This window comes from Camelina sativa, chromosome 6 (genome assembly GCF_030686135.1).
Source record: "Camelina sativa cultivar CO46 ecotype springtype chromosome 6, ASM3068613v1".
Classification (NCBI taxonomy): domain Eukaryota; kingdom Viridiplantae; phylum Streptophyta; class Magnoliopsida; order Brassicales; family Brassicaceae; genus Camelina; species Camelina sativa.
The window spans coordinates 11,651,286-11,667,872 of NC_141885.1; the positions used below are offsets into that span (position 1 = coordinate 11,651,286).

Consider the following 16,587-nt stretch of genomic DNA (forward strand, 5'->3'; position numbering starts at 1 on the left):
TACAGTATCAAACTTTGTAGATTAATTATCACCAAAACCATATACAAAATATATAACATCCAGACAAATAATAAATGTATGAATACTAGAAAGGATATATGAAGAGATACTATTTAAAGCATACAATCAAACATGATTAGTTTACGAACCTAAACCAGCAATGTAAGTGATACCAGTTGATGGTAACCACAGGTTCCCTTGTATGAATCGAGCTACCGTAAAGTTATTAGCCTCCGCGGAAGTATTCAACAAATGGTATCCTGGCCACTTAACACGACGGTCAAGACTAGCCCCCGGTCCGCTGTTCATATACTCACCATAATATAATGTATCCAATGCAAAATCTCCGTTCCATTCGAGCCATCCTTCGGGCTTGAGAGCATCACTCATGTAGTTTTGCATGAACACTGTTCTAGAATACAATTTCCACGGTCGACCCAAGTAAGTAGCGGTTGTATTTAAGTTTGGAAGTAGGTCGGTATCAGCCGTTATGCTGCTAAATTGGATTGTGAATCCAGTTGGTTCGTTTGGATCTTTACGTCCTTGAGCCGTGATGCTGTTCTTCTAGTTTGGTAGGCCTTGTTTGGCTTTTATTTGGCAGTTTTGGAATATGGCAGTGGCATCTCCGAATATAAAGTCTACGGTGCCTGTTATAATGCATTCTCTAAAGAATTGACGCATTGAGTGGGCATAGAGAGTGTCTTGGTAACCTCTCATCGCGCACCGATAAAAGACCCCGAGATCCGTATCCGACCGTAGTGCGACTGCTTGGTGTTTTTCAGGTCCTGCTGTGTTTTGGAACGTGATATCGCGTGCAATAAATCCTCTACCGCTCACAGCTGCAAAATATTTTATAACCAGTTCAAAAGTCTCATTCAATAGTAAAAGAAAACTTACAAAGATAAAATACCAAAATTTTTGATTCAACCATATACATCTCAGTTAAAAACTCATTTTAATATAAAAATTAACAATTCTATGGTAATAATAAAATTATTATTCTAAGTAACTATTGCAATATAATTTTAGAAAAAAATATAAACCTTGAAAATTCGTAATTTTTTAATTAAATTTTTGATATGATTAGATATTAGTATATCTGATAAAGTAGGTGAAAAAACGCTTAATTTATTTTACTAACCAAAAGTAGCAGACCGGAAAGTAGTCCAGCCATCGATAAAACTCCGGTTACCGGTGATCACGGTGGAATCAATGCCGTCACCAACCATCATAATGTTCCATTTCTTTTTTTTAATCTCCACATTCTCCACATATACACCTCTTTTCACATGTATCACATATCTTTTCGTGCTATAGTCAGGTGCGGCCAACACCGCGTCACTTATCGTCTTGAAATTCCCAGTCCCATCTGCGGCTACAACCGCGTCAGCAGCCGTTTGTGAGCTATCAGTTTGCAGCAACTTCCGGTCACCGGGTTTAACCCATGAGGGAAACTTACTGAAGCCACTATGAGCGGTGGCCGTCGTGTGGGCTTTCATGGGCTTGGATTTGGGCTTAGAGGGAGGAGGGTGAACCATCGTTAGTAAATTTCGGACGGTAGAACTGACCCGGCTAAGACCACTGGCCACGACTTTTCTGATAATTCCATTAGTGCCTTCGAAGCCGTCGAGACACGTGTCTTGGTTAGAAAGTGCGGCGCTTATCCATGTCCTTAGATCCGAACCCACGTCCCCTGTACTGTTATCTTTACCTGACAGTGACATTATTATGTACTTCATTCATTTACATTTTACATCTTGTTACACAATCGTACAAATGTCTGATAATGTATTAGTAGCATTTAATCAGAGCATATTATTGTAGAGTTTAATTTTTTGTATGTATTTTGGTTACTTAAGTTAATTTTGAAATGTGTTCCGACAGATTCCTAATATATATTGTGTACTCCTTTTTTTTTTTTTTTTTTTTTCATTTCTTGTAACGGAAATTCTTTTATTTCTTTCGAAATTCTAATTCTAATTAATTGGAAACACATCATGTGAACTGGCCACATAAAGTATATTTAAAGATCGACAATGCAATTAACTACGGACGTAGTTTTTATATTCATATTATAATATCAAGATCCACATAAATGCAAGGTTTTTTTGTTTTCTTTCTTTTCGTTTATGAAAAACTTATTAGTACGTTTACATTCATCTTTCTTCCTATAAAAGGGCAAGATTTCAAGGTTAACTTTGGAGCAAAATATTCTATACCCACGGGCCACGTCGAAGATTAATCACCGACGATTATAAGATACCAATTCACTTTCTTCTCTAAAGCAAAAAAAGTTCTGTGAATCCGATTCAGCAGAAGAAAAGTCTTGAAAGTTATCAAATATTTATTTAAAAGAGATGGAAAAGTAAAAACAAATAAAAAAAAGGTCGGTTTGTGTCAGTTGATGCTTAATAAATGGACTTGTGAAATATTCTTTTCCGTAGGCTCCTAGTTGCACAGTACAACTACTACTACTGACTCAAACAAAACAAATAACATAAAAAATGGACTTTGTTCAAAAAAAAAAAACATAAAAAATGGACTTACAATTGTAAAGCTACTAAACATATTAAATGCGAGTTATCGTGATTTTTATTAATCAACTTTGTTAAATTTTTAATTTATTTTTGGATAATTATTATTTGTAACTTTGTCTTTAAGTTTGTAATATTGTTGAACATAGCATCTTTTCGAGTTAACCTTGTAACATGATTTTGCATGCACAAAAAAAAAAAAAAAGACTAGTAAGTGTAAAAAAGTTACCGTTGGGGTTTTGAGAAGCAGAGATGATCCAAGAAAGCTCTTCGGCGGCGGAATCAAGAAGATCAACGCAATCAAGAATCGCATTGGACACTCGTGACTTCCCCACTTTCTTGTCGAACTTCGACACTATAGCTCCCGCTTTTTGTATAGCGTCAATGACAGTTTTGGCCGCTTCGGCGAACTCTGACGACGGGACTCTAAAACACTCCATTTGAACCAACCCATTAGAAGAAACCGCCTCTTTATGAGCGGAACATAAAGAGATGGTAAGAAAGAGGAAAAAGATCGGCGAGCCGACTTGGCGGAACGTAGTCATCTATCGGAAAACACAGAGGAAGTTGAAGAGTGTTTCTCTCACACTCTATGAAGAGATTTAATTGACGAGTTGAGGTGAGTGATGCGTGATATTATTTATTTGTGAGAGCGAGTCAGAGAGAGAGAGAGAGGGTAATGGCTAGCTAGGCAATAAAAAAGACGACATAGCCTCGCTTTTTATACTACCCGGTTATGGTTGAAACTATAATTAATCGATTTGGACAGCAACAAAATGTTTAGACTTTTGATATTCGTTGAAAATTTGTCGGACCACAAATCTACATGATTTGATAAGTTTTTATTCATCCCTATTCAAACGCGCGTAACATAAGTTTTTATTTTTGTTTTACCAGAAATATGTAGTTCTTGGTTAGTTCATCTTACAACAAAAATGGGTAGTCCAACTGTCCAAGGATGATACGTATCCCAAACTCATACCCATCTAAACTACGGATCTAGTTTTTGGTTCTGACTGAACACGTAGAACTAATATTCGAATTCTTACTTTATTTACTCGAGAGCTAAACAGATGCATCTCAAATGGGGTGGCATGCATAAAAAAAGTGTGGACAACTGGGACCACCCCTTAACCCAAAGGCGATGAATTGAATGAAACAATTGTTATCAAAATGAATTCAACAACGATGCGAGATGTGATCTGGGACAATCTTCTTCTACACGTGTCCTCTCAAACCATTATCCTCGTCGGTACTAGCATTGATGACGGTTTCTAAAATTTAGTATATTTTTTCTTGGCATACCATGCAATACACAAAAACTAAAAAATATTAAATTCATTTTTTTTTCTCTATAAGAATATTTTTTAAGAAAATATACATTTTAAACCACTAATATTCGGTTACGTCAAAGAAAATTGTAGCTTCTTGTGATGTTGTTGGAAATTGGAACAATTTTACTGCAGTGTGTAATCTTCCGTCTAGACAGGGCACAAGTTCATAGCTGACATAATTCCTATAATTTCATGGTTGCAATACAGACTTAATAGTACACGGATGACTTATTGTGATAACATATTAACAATACCGCTGTGTTTTTTTAGCTGTCGATGTTCTCTATACTAGTCTATATGCGAATAAAACATATGGCAGTAGACTAGCATTATGCTCTGGATTTTGTATAAAATGGTGCATTCTGTGCTGCTAAATGTTGTTTGTGCATTTTCTCGTCACAATTGGCTACAAATCCGCTTGAGTATATAGAATATTATCGTACATGTATGTACATTTTTTTTTAACTAAATCCGCAATATTTATAACATTGTATAGCTTGATTCTCTAGTTTTTATTACTGTGTTTATTATTCCTCATATGTATTATATATATATATATATTATTATTTTTGGAAGCCTAAACTGTATGAGAAACTAATTATCTTTCTGGTAGGTTGAAGTCTACATTATAGTTTTCCACCTCCATAATTTAATATATGATAATTCATTTAAAAAGCACAAATAAAAAATATAAGAAAGCATAACATGTCGGTTTTAAAACTGAAAAAATTTAAGAGTTGTGTGGAGTCATGTGTCGGTGCCTCACATTTCATATCGCACTTGTTTTTGTGTTACACTGTTATAAGTCTCATTGGTGGGTCTTAAATCTAATATTTTGGTCAATTTATCGGAGCCTATACTGGCTACTGCATGCATTTCTGTTGTCAAATTCTATACCATTTATAGTATACGTAGCGTTTTCAAAAACTCATATTCAATAAAGACCGTCCTTTGGATTTAATCTCAATTTTGTTTTTGTTAATTCCAGCTTTGAGAAATAAAACTGAGATGCATTCTTGTTATTATGTCCAAAAGCTTCAAGTTTGGAACCAATCGGCAATCACTATTTAACTCGATGAGTAAATACGATTAATTATATTTTGAAGAAAACATAAAAAGAAAAAAGAAAAAAAGATGCAAAAACGCGTTTAATAACTTTGAATCTTTTCTTCGCCATCATGTGCGCAATCACTTTCATGCAAATTTGCGTAATATGATAAGAGAACTTTTAGTATTAATTTGCTTGTATTTTTCAACGTCTAAGTAATTAACAAATTAAGACTGTTCTTCAAATTTTACAATGAAACAAAAACTGAACAGAATTTAAACAAATTTTGGATTAACCTCGGTTCCACTTTACTCCAGATTCGTAAAATATCGGTGATGGTTACGTCCGAACCGACTTCAAGTTGAGTGAAAATGATACTAAATTGTCTTTAGTTTTGAGCAACAATAATAATAATAAAAATTCAAATAAAGCAAAAACGCGTTCCATAACTTTGAAATCTTTTTTTTAGGCCATCATGTGCGCAATCACTTTCCAATTTTCCATGCAAATGCAAAGTAGTAATTACTCGGTGCTTTTGCTTTGGCATGCACGATCATCTTATCCCCTTTGTCTCTTGAGCTTAACCCACTCTGTAGCTAACAGGTGTTGCATCTCTATTGCGAGCTTTCTGAATAAGAAAATAGACGTAGCTTGTAATTTGTAAAAGGAAAAATGCTAAAAAAATCTCCATGTTATTTTTATTTGAAAGTTTAATATCCAATGGTTTTGTATTGGAATAAAAATGTCTAGTATATTTCTTTGATGCTTTTTAAAACATCATGTTATGTTGATTTGTTGAATCAAACATACGACTTAACAGACGTTAATTTGATTAACGGAATCCCTAAACCGGGTTAATTAAACCAAACACGTGGTTAATTGGTGTTAAACGAAAGACAATAATGCCCTTAGTTTTTTTTCCTCCAAATCGATTTCCTCCAACCTTAAAAACATTATTCCCCAATTTCTTTTCTTCTTCGTCGTGTGTGTTCTTCTTTGAACAATTTATGGATCGAGTGATGAGTGAAGACGTTTGTTTTTGTTGATTGGGTTCAGTGTTTTGGGCGTGAATTCTGAGAGTATCGCGGAGATGAGGTATGTCGATTTCCGGTTTTTAGGTTTAGGCTTATCGTCGATTGCAATTTTTGGGGCCGATTTAAATTTTTAGGGATTTTAGGGTTCATAGATTATATTATTAACAATTGGGTGGGTGAAATTGTTCATAGATTATATTATTTTTGATTGGGTGGGTGAAATCGAGATCAATTTAGGGTTCATAGATTTTATTATTTTAGGGTTCATAGATTTCAATTCGATTTATGTTTTTAGGGGTTTGTTTGTACTAATCGTGAATGTCTTCTTGTTGTGTCTAGTGCTTTCGAGTGTTTGAAGTGCAAAATACACTATAGAGGAGATGTATCAAGCAATGAGAAATCATTCGATAGGAGGAGATTTGAAAGACATGTTAGTGGATCCTGATTTGATGACATGGTCTATCTTCAGCGAGGTTTGCGTAGAGAATGAAGTGTATGGTGAAGTCGAAGATGTTTGGTATAAGCTTCCACATGAGGACATAAGTTCAGCAAGATCAATCGGCAAAGACAAAGATGGTGGGACTAGGGAGTTGTGTTGTGAAGCTGTTATTGGTGGTGAAGTCGATATATACATCAACAATGGAATCTCTGTACTAGAACCGTTTCCTCTTACAAATGACGATCTTGGTGAAGATGTTGCAGATGAGGAAGACGGAGTAGAAGATGATGCTGACCTCGATCACCATGGTGAACTTGATGGGTCGTTCTTGAAATGGGAACTAAAAGGCGAGATCCTGGCGGCTGTTGGGAGAGATGCAGATAATAGAATCTATCCTTTTTACATTGTAGCTATGTTGATAGACATTTTCTGACTAGTGTTTGGCAAGCGAACTACAAAGACAACATTCAACCTGTGAATGGAGAAAGATTGTGGCTTGGAACAGATAAAGGATCTATTGAAGTACTTTCCAAAAGAAAAAAGCGTGGGCGTCCTAAGAAGTATGCTAGGATAAAGGAACCAGGTGAATCATCAACCAATCCGTCTAAGGCTACAAGGGAAGGCTACAAGTGAAGGACAAACCGTAACTTGTACAAATTGCAAGCAACCAGGTCATAATAAAGGCACTTGCAAAAATCCGGCTTTACAACCAGCTCCTACACGCAAAAGAGGGAGACCAAGAAAGCGACTGGTAAGTATGATTATTGATTCTTTCTCTTTTATTACAACTTTCTGTTTGTGACATTTTAGCGTTTTTGAAGGATTTGATGAGAGTAAAGACACATAATGTGTTAAAAGAAGAATTATATTAGACTCTCATAATTGTAATTGTACAAAATACATTCTCTTATATAGAGATGAGTTTCCTAAATTAAGATTATGATAAATGTAAACTAAATATTATTTATACGATAATGCTAAACTTCTTAAATCAATATTAACATTTATCTAATATCTTCTAGAATAATATCTTCATGACTTCCATTTTCGAGGTATGGGTTTGTGAGTTCCTGGCGATGCCTTCCGGGTTGAGTAATGCGCCAGCAGCGTTTATGAGATTGATGAACAACGTGTTTCAGAAGTTTTTGGACGTGTCTGTCATTATTTTCATCGACGACAACATGGTATATTCTAAGAGTCCTGAAGAGCATGCAGTGCATTTGAGGGCAGTTCTGGAGAAGCTGCGGGCGCATAGATTGTTTGCTAAGTTGAGCAAGTGCAGTTTTTGGCAGCGTGAGATGGGATTTCTGGGTCATATTGTGTCTGCAGATGGGGTTTATGTAGATCCAGAAAAGATTCAGGCTATCATGGATTGGCCTAGACCGCAGAGTGCCACAGAGATCAGGATTTTCCTTGGTCTGGCAGGCTACTATAGGAGGTTTGTGCAGGGGTTTGCGAGCAGAGAACGTCCTATGACTAAGTTGACAGGGAAGGATGTTCCTTTTGTTTGGTCACAGGAGTGCAAGGAGGGCTTTGCAAGCCTGAAGGAGATGTTGACAACTACTCTAGTTTTGGCTTTGCCTGAGCAGGGAGAACCTATGTGGTGTATACAGATGCATCCAGAGTTGGTTTGGGGTGTGTGTTGATGCATTATCTTTACGGTGCAACGGTACATGTGTTTAAAGATCATAAGAGCCTGAAGTATATATTCACTCATCCCAAGCTGAATTTGAGGCAGAGGCGGTGGATGGAGCTGGTGGCGGATTATGATTTGGAGATAGCCTATCACCCTGGTAAGGCTAACTTGGTTGTTGCTGCTTTGAGTCGGAAGCGGGCGTTTTCGGCTCAGGAGCAGGATATGGAGTCTCTAGTAGGGGAGATTAGTGCTTTGTGTTTATGTGCTGTTTCTGAGGAGCCATTGGGTGTGGTTGCAGCGCATAGAGCATATCTGTTGAGCAGAATACGGTTGGCTCAGGAGAAGGATTTGTGGCTGGTGAATTCCTCAAAGGATGTTGATTCAGAGTATCGGGTTTCAGCTAATGGTACTATATTTGTGCATGGGCGGATTTGTTTGCCCAAGGATGAGGAGTTGAGGCAGGAGATCTTGAGAGAGGCTCATGCGAGCATGTTCTCTATTCATCCAAGAGCGACTAAGATGTACCGTGATCTCAAGAGGTACTATCACTGAGTTGGGATGAAGAAGGATGTGGCTAGTTGGGTCGTGAGGTGCGATGTGTGTCAGCTAGTTAAGGCTGAGCATCAGGTCCCTGGCAGGTTACTGAAGAGTCTTCCCATTCCAGAGTGGAAGTCGGATATGATTACTATGGACTTCGTGGTGGGTTTGCCAGTGTCCAGGACGTTTGATTCTATTTGGGTCATTGTGGACCGGTTGACTAAGTCGGCATATTTTCTGGCCATTAAGAAGACACATGGAACATCGGTCTTTGCTAAGAAGTATGTGAAGGAGATAGTCTGGTTGCATGGGGTGCCAGCGAGTATTGTGTCTAATAGGGATTCCAAGTTCACCTCAGTGTTTTGGAGGGCGTTTCAGGTAGAGATGGGCACTAAGGTGCATATGAGTACATCTTATCATCCCCAGACAGATAGATAGTCAGAGAGGACGATCCAGACGTTGGAGGATTTGGTGAGGATGTGTGTGTTGGATTTGGGTGGCCATTGGGCTGATCACTTGAGCTTGGTAGAGTTTTCTTACAACAACAGTTACCAGGCGAGTATTGGGATGGCTCCTTATGAGGCTTTGTATGGGAGGCCGTGTCGTAAACCGTTATGCTGGACTTAGGTTGGGGAGAGGAGCATTTACGGGGCAGATTTTGTTCAGGAGACCTTAGAAAAGATTCAGGTTCTCAAGTTGAACATGAAGGAAGCTCAGGATAGGCAGAAGTGTTATGCAAATAGGAGGAGGAGAGATCTTGAGTTTCAGGTGGGAGATAGAGTGTACCTCAAGATGGTCATGTTGCGGGGTCCGAACAGGTCATTGACACAGACTAAGTTGAGTCCGAGGTATATGGGTCCGTTCAGAGTGATTGAGCGGGTGGGACCGACGGCATATAAACTGGAGTTACCTGAGGTTATGCGTGCTTTCCACATGGTTTTTCATGTGTCTATGTTGCGAAAGTGTCTCCATGAGGATGATCAGTTGTTAGCTAAGATTCCTGAGCATCTTTATCCTAACATGACTTTGGAGGCGAGACCAGTGAGGGTTCTCGAGAGGAGGATCAAGGAACTTCGGAGGAAGAAGGTTCCTTTGATTAGAGTCCTTTGGGACTGTGATGGTGTTGAGGAGCAGACTTGGGAGCCAGAGGCGAGGATGAAGGCAAGGTTCAAGAAGTGGTTCGAGAAGCAGGTCGCTTAGGGGTGGTTGGTTGTGCGACTAAGTAACAAGATGAGGTGGTGTTCAGGATATGAAGTTCCGCGAAGCTGGTATCGGAAAAGGAAAGTTTCCTGAAATGGAATTTCCAAGAGTGGAAAGTTTCCAAAAGTGGAAAGTTCTAAAAATTGTAAGTTTTATGTGAGTTAGAATTGGACCATTTTTAGTGGTTAAGAGCCTTAGAGGGGCTTGTGTGGCATTTGTGGCGGACTTTAGAGTCATGGTGCCTGTGTGTGGCGGTCTTTTGAGACATTGTGTGGCTTTTGTGGTGGGTTGTTTAGCCAATTGTGTGGTATTTGTGGCTGGCTATTTAGCCAATTGTGTGGCCTTTGTGGCGGGCTGTTTAGCCATTGTGTGGCCTTTGTGGCGTGCTGTTTAGCTAATTGTGTGGCCTTTGTGGCGGGATGTTTAGCCAGTGTTGCATGTTTAGGCTGTCATTCAGGACAAGTGGTCTTCATGATTGATACTAAGATCTTTGTGTGTCCTAGTAAGTTCAATTAACCTTATGCTGTTGTAATACTTAAGGTGTCAATCCAGTTGGGAAACTTTACTATCACTCAAGATGCAATCATGATTTTACAAGTCAAGCCAATTCAAAGAGAGTGTTTTTATCTAACATTCCTAGAATGATGAAAATGCAAAACGAAAATGATCCATAGAACTAGAAACAAAAATGTATGACAAGAAGTAAACAAGAGTAAAAACGAAAACGAGTCTAAGCATGAACAAAACCGCAAGATCAGAAACAGCTTCAGGATGTAATAAAAATCAGAAAGAAAGAAGTCCTAAAGATGGGAGTAATTGATGGCGGTGGAGTATCCTAGTCTATAGGTGGAGGTTCCGGTGGTTGAGTCGTTCAGCTCGTGTGGTGTAAAAACGAGGGTCGAGTCAAGGGTGACAGATGCGTGTTTGTTCTCCGGGACTGCGACTAAAGCTTCAGAAGGATTAAGTCAGAATTGGTCGTGGGTGACAAACAACAGCGATGGCGGGACGTGTGTTGAGCTTGTCGGTCGAGTGGGAGATGGTCGACTCGAGTTAGACTGGTCGGGTGAGTGGAGTTGACTCATGCGGGATACTTCGGAACAGAGGATCGAGTGGCGTCGGTCGTGTCGTGTAGCGAGCTGGGATCGCTGGATGGGTCGAGTGGTGGTGAACGGTAGCAACGGAAGTGAGACTTGCGTTGAGCTTGCCGGTCGAGTAGGAGATGATAGACTCGAATGATAAGTAAAGATGGTGGTCGAGTGCACAGGTCAAGGGTGAGATGAGTTGACGGTCGAGTCGAGTTCCACGCGTGTTAAGCTTCCTCGTCGAGTGGGCTGGATGTAATCTTTTGAATGCTACTTTCACTTTCTTTTTCTCTGTTGCCTATATTCCCTTCTGTAGATTCCTGAATACTGAAAAACCAAAATCAAAAATTAAAAACACAAAGATCCTAAAGAATATGTACAGGGATACCTTTGGGTATTTCTCCCAAGTGAGCTTATTTAAAGTCCCTAGCTTGACTTTGCAGCTTTTTAGGCTTTTGGGGGTTCTTAGAGGAGCACAGAAGACTCCTCTGGCTGGACTTGATCAGCTAAATATTTTTTTAGTCTTTGGCCATTTACAGTAAATTCGCTGCCATCCTTGTTCATAAGATTGATGGCTCCAAATGGCAGAACATCTTTGACTATAAAAGGTCCAGACCACCTAGACTTAAGCTTTCCCGGAAATAACTTAAGTCTGGAGTTGAAAACCAAAACCTGATCTCCAGCCTTGGGCCCCTTGACAACAATTTTCATATCATGAAAATTATTGTTTCTTTCTTTATAAATCTTTGAGCTCTCATAGGCATCAAGTCTGATTTCTTCAAACTCATGTAGATCAAGAGCCCTCTTAGCCTGAGCTGTATCAATATCTAAGTTCAGCAACTTGAAAGCCCAGAGTGCTTTATACTAAACCTCTACAGGGAGATGACATGCTTTACCATAGATCAATTAAAATGGTGTTCGTTCTATTGGTGTCTTGAACGCTGTTCTGTACGCCCAGAGAGTCTCGTCCAACTTCACAGACCAGTCTTTCTTTGATATTCCAACAATCCTTGACAGAATACCCTTGATTTGTTTGTTCGAAACCTCAACTTGTCCGCTGGTCTGAGGATGATACGAAGTCGACACCTTGTGCTTGACACCATATTTTCTCAGCATACTCTCGAACACCTTGTTGACAAAGTGAGTTCCACCATCGCTGATCACTGCTCTAGGTATCCCATACCTTGGAAAAATTATGCTTTTGAACAGTATCAGAATAAACCACTTAGAAACATAATCAACCGCCATTAGAATGTAGACATTACCATTTGATGGAGGGTTGAAAGGTCCCATGAAGTCTATACCCCAAACATCAAATATCTCCTCATCTAGGATCGGATTTTGGGGCATTTCGTTCCTCCTTGTGATGTTGCCAATACTCTGATAGACATCACACTTGGTGATGAAAATGTGAGCGTCTTTAAACAAAGTTGGCCACCAGAGACCTGCTTGAAGAACCTTCTGAGCTGTCTTGAATGTGGCGAAGTGACCTCCATAGGTAGAGCCGTGATAGTGCTCAAGCACTCCCTGTACTTCCCCTTCTGCTATGCATCTTCAGAACAGACCGTCAGAACCTCTCTCGTACAGATAGGGTTCATCCCATAAATAGTGGTTGACCTCTCTGAGAAACTTCTTCTTCTGTAGGAATCCATGTCATCCGGAACTTCTCCACAAACCATGTAGTTCACGACATCTGCAAACCATGGTGCAGTCTCAGAAGTGATCGCCATGCATCTGATTCTGAGGTTGTCAAGCTCTGTGTCATGCATCTGCTCACAAACTTGGGCGACCAGAAGTTGTTCCTCAGGCATTGAATCATCTATGGGACCAGCATCTTCAATCCTCATTCTTGACAGATGGTCCGCAACTCCATTTTCTATGCCTTTCTTGTCAACAATCTCCATGTCAAACTCCTGAAGAAGCATAATCCATCTCAACAGTCTTGGTTTGGTATTCTTCTTCGAGTAGATGTGTCTCAGAGCAGCATGATCAGTATACACTATGACCTTCGAACCCATAAGATAACTCTTGAATTTTTCGAATGCAAACACAACTACTAGGAGTTCCTTCTCTGTGGTAGCGTACCTTCCTTGAGTTCGTCCAAGGTGCGACTTGCGTAATAGATGACATGAAGCTTCTTGTCAATACGATATCCCAGAACTGCTCCAACTGCGAAGTCTGAAGCATCACACATAATCTCAAACGGATGATCCCATTTCGGAGCTTGCACTATGGGTGCTGAAACCAAGGCCTCCTTGATCTTGCTGAAAGCTTCTAGACATGCTGCATCAAATTGGAACTCAACCTCCTTGCACAGCAACCTTGTTAATGGTCTTGCAAATTTTGAGAAGTCCTTGATGAATCTTCTGTAAAACCCAGCATGTCCCAGAAAACTTCTGATGTCCTTCACTGTCTTAGGCAGTTGAAGCTGAACCATGACCTCAATATTTTCCTTGTCAACCTCAATTCGTTTGTCAGAAATCTTGTGTCCCAGAACGATCCCTTCTTCAACCATGAGGTGGCACTTCTCTCAGTTCAATACCAGGTTCGTCTCCTCACATCGTGTCAATATCCTGCACAGATTCAACAAACATGAGGAGAAAGTGGAACCGTATACAAAGAAATCGTCCATAAACACTTCCACTGACTCATCAATTAGATCCGAAAAATTTGTTGTCATGCACCGTTGAAAGGTGGCAGGAGCATTGCACAAACCAAATGGCATGCGTCTGTAGGCGAAAGTGCCATAAGGACAAGTGAAGGTTGTCTTTTCCTGACCATTTGGGTGGATAGGGATTTGGAAGAATCCACCATACCCATCAAGGAAACAGTAGTAGGGGTGACTAGGGGTTGACGGTCTATTTCCCCACGAGAACTTTCATATCGAGTCAGATAGAGCCCAAACTATAACCCTGAGCTATTTATCCCCAAAAACAAAGTTCAAAATCTATTTATCCATAAAACTAAAGTTTTAAATCTAAATCTCCTCGAATTAATAGTTCGAGATCTATTAATCGACAAGCGTTGGTTTTATTGGTTCACTGACTGTTGAACCGGCTAACAAAAATACTAAACCAAATTAAACCTAATCTAAACCAAATATAATTATATTATTTAATTAATTGAAAAAACAAACTTGATTGCTTTCTTCTTCCTTCGCTTTTTTAATTCAGCAGACTTCTCCAATTTCATCCCCGGTGGTTTCCTCTGCAGCTTGTTTCTGGTAGGACCAAGAACTGATCACAAATTTAACACTAGATCACAACTAGAATCAAAATTGCTAACTTAAACAGACTCACATCTACATTCACACCCAAATTGCTTTCTTATGTACGTTTCTCTCTCTCATCTTCATTTCCTAAATTCTCCGTTAGATTTACCTTCCTAGTCATATAATGATATGACCATGCCTTGAATGATTACATTGCATGCGAGACTCAGTACCACCATGCCTTGAACCTCTTTTCATCTCTCCATCACTAAGTCCTTAAGGAATTTCTGGTAGTGAGGAACAAGTGCGAATGCATCTAGCAATGGCGTTCTCAACTCAATCTCATTGACTTGTTTTTCAAATAGGGCTTTGTATTTCTCAGTAAGCTGCTTCTTAAACCTCACCGGGAATGGTAGAGGAGGCTTGTATGGTGGAGGTATGAACATCGCAGGTTTGTCATCAGAAACAACAGGTTCATTAACTGCTTCAGGTTCGGACTGCTTCACTGGCTCGATAGGATCTTTGACTGCTTCGACGGGATCCTTTATCTGAGCTTCATCTTGAACAAAATCCTCCCCATCTAACTCCTCCATATCCTCAGTGATGTCTGGTACTCCTTGTCTGCGAGGTAATGTTTTCCCACTTCTCAGCGTAATGGCATTGGCGAACTCCTTGGGGTTCTAAACAGTCTTTCCTGGGAATTGGCCAGGCTTCGGTGTAGAAGTAGAAGCAGATTGGCCTTCCATATACCTTATCTTCGAATTCAGAGCTTCAAATTTGACGTTCAGATCATTGTATGAACATTCCATCCTCTGATTAAGGTCAGCAAACTTCTTAGTAGTATCCATAGAATTGCTAACTTGACCCTAAAGTATTTGTTGCATCATTTGCTTCATTTCATGGTCATGAGCATGTGTAGGTGGAACCTGTAGAGATGGAAATCCTGGTTGGGGTCTTGAGGGAGCCTGATAACCATGCTGGAACTGTTGCTTAGGCGCAAATCCCTGATTGTAAGGCATAAAAGGTTTTTTTTTACCTTGTTGCTGTTGTTGTGGAGGGTACACCTGAACTTGTGGATTAGCAACGTTGTTACTTCGGTAAGCCAAATTGGGGTTTGCCTTGTATTGGTTGTAACCTTTGTTGTATCCAACTTGATTCTGGACATAGCTGATCTCTTCAGACTGCTCACCCTTTCCAAGTTCCAGATGGGGAGGGTGAGCAGTCTGAAGAGATCAGCTATGTCCAGAATCAAGTTGGATACATCAAAGGCTACAACCAATACAAGGCAAACGCCAATTTGGCTTACCGAAGTAACAACGTAGCTAATCCACAAGTTCAGGTGTACCTTCCACAACAACAATAACAAGGTCAAAAAAAACCTTTTATACGAAGTGGACGCTCCTCTGCTGATTTAGCAAGATACGTTCTAGCTTCTCATTGACTTTCATTGTAGTTGCCGTCAGACTGGGCGAGATTCTTAACTAGTTGCCATCCTTCATGAACCTCTTTGTTCAAGAAATTACCATTAGAGGCAGTGTCAAGCAGTATGCAGATTTTTGGGAATACACCACGGTATAGGGTGCTCAGCAGTGACTCGTTGCTGAACCCATGGTGAGGACACTGGCTCCGGTAACCCTTGAAACGCTCCCACGCTTCATAGAATGATTCTGAGCTCTTCTGAGTAAAACCAGAGATGTCATTCCTGAGACGTGCATTTCTGGCATTGGAGAAGAACTTCGCCAAGAATGCTTTCTTGCAGTCATCCCAAGTGGTGATGGAGTCCTTGGGAATGTTTTTCTCCCATTGATGAGCTTTATCTCCCAGGGAGAATGGGAAGAGTCGCAACTTGAAACCATCCTCACTCACTCCATTGATCTTGGTGAGATTGCACAGATGGTCAAACTCGTCGAGGTGATCGAGTGGATCCTCCATAGGCAACCCGTGAAACTTGTTCCCTTGTATCATGGAGATCAGACCACTTTTGATCTTGAAGTTGTTGTTCTGCACGGCGGGAGGACGATTGAAGCACGCTGAGTATGAGTGTTCGGTGCATCCCCAACACCAATGTTTCGCGGTCTCGGATTTGGTCCATTAGGAGCGTCCATAGAGATAGGTGTGTGATGATCGACGAGAAGACGAGCTGGGCGTGGTGTTTGTAGCCGATTGATGTCGTCAATAGCAGGAAGGAGATTCTGAGTTCCTCTCGATCTGGTGTGCATGCAAGGTTGCAATCAACAGGATCCTGAGATGCAAAACAAACAAGCAGACAACAAAAATAAGTCAGTATTCAGAATGATGTGTGTAACAGAACTTAATCTTGTAAAACTTGAAATACTAAATGTAGCAAAACGAATCCTAAATGGCAACAGCGCCAAATTGATACTACTCAGATCCGGAAATCATCACCAAAGATGCGAATCCAGAAAACATTGAACAAAGCATAATAAGATAGATAAGAATGAGATGAACAACTTTGTAGAAGAAATCAAATGCAAAAATTAAACGGATTAAAAGATATCTGGATACAAGGTC

General features: G+C 40.0%; 1 protein-coding gene and 1 non-coding gene across 2 annotated transcripts; one reads left to right on the plus strand and one right to left on the minus strand.

Moving 5' to 3' along the window:
* LOC104790636 (putative pectinesterase/pectinesterase inhibitor 32) lies at positions 1-3,350 on the minus strand. Its single transcript, XM_087452897.1, has 3 exons — positions 2,764-3,350; positions 1,142-1,711; positions 1-839 (listed from the first exon to the last, which is right to left on the minus strand). The coding sequence occupies exons 1-3, from the start codon at positions 3,077-3,079 to the stop codon at positions 565-567; spliced, it is 1,161 nt and encodes a 386-aa protein (XP_087309023.1). The 5' UTR covers positions 3,080-3,350; the 3' UTR covers positions 1-564.
* A 12,308-nt stretch (positions 3,351-15,658) lies between these two features.
* On the plus strand, positions 15,659-15,765 carry LOC147942443 (small nucleolar RNA R71). Its single transcript, XR_015560510.1, has one exon. It is a non-coding gene; the product is annotated as a small nucleolar RNA R71 (small nucleolar RNA).
* The last annotated feature ends 822 nt before the right edge of the window (positions 15,766-16,587 follow it).

Coding starts and splice junctions, on each gene's coding strand:
- LOC104790636 (XM_087452897.1), bottom strand. CDS start 3,079: ATGACTACGTTCCGCCAAGTCGGCTCGCCGATCTTTTTCCTCTTTCTT. Junction 1,712..2,763: donor TGCTTCTCAAAACCCCAACG/GTAACTTTTTTA, acceptor TGTCACTGTCAG/GTAAAGATAACAGTACAGGG. Junction 840..1,141: donor TTTCCGGTCTGCTACTTTTG/GTTAGTAAAATA, acceptor AATATTTTGCAG/CTGTGAGCGGTAGAGGATTT.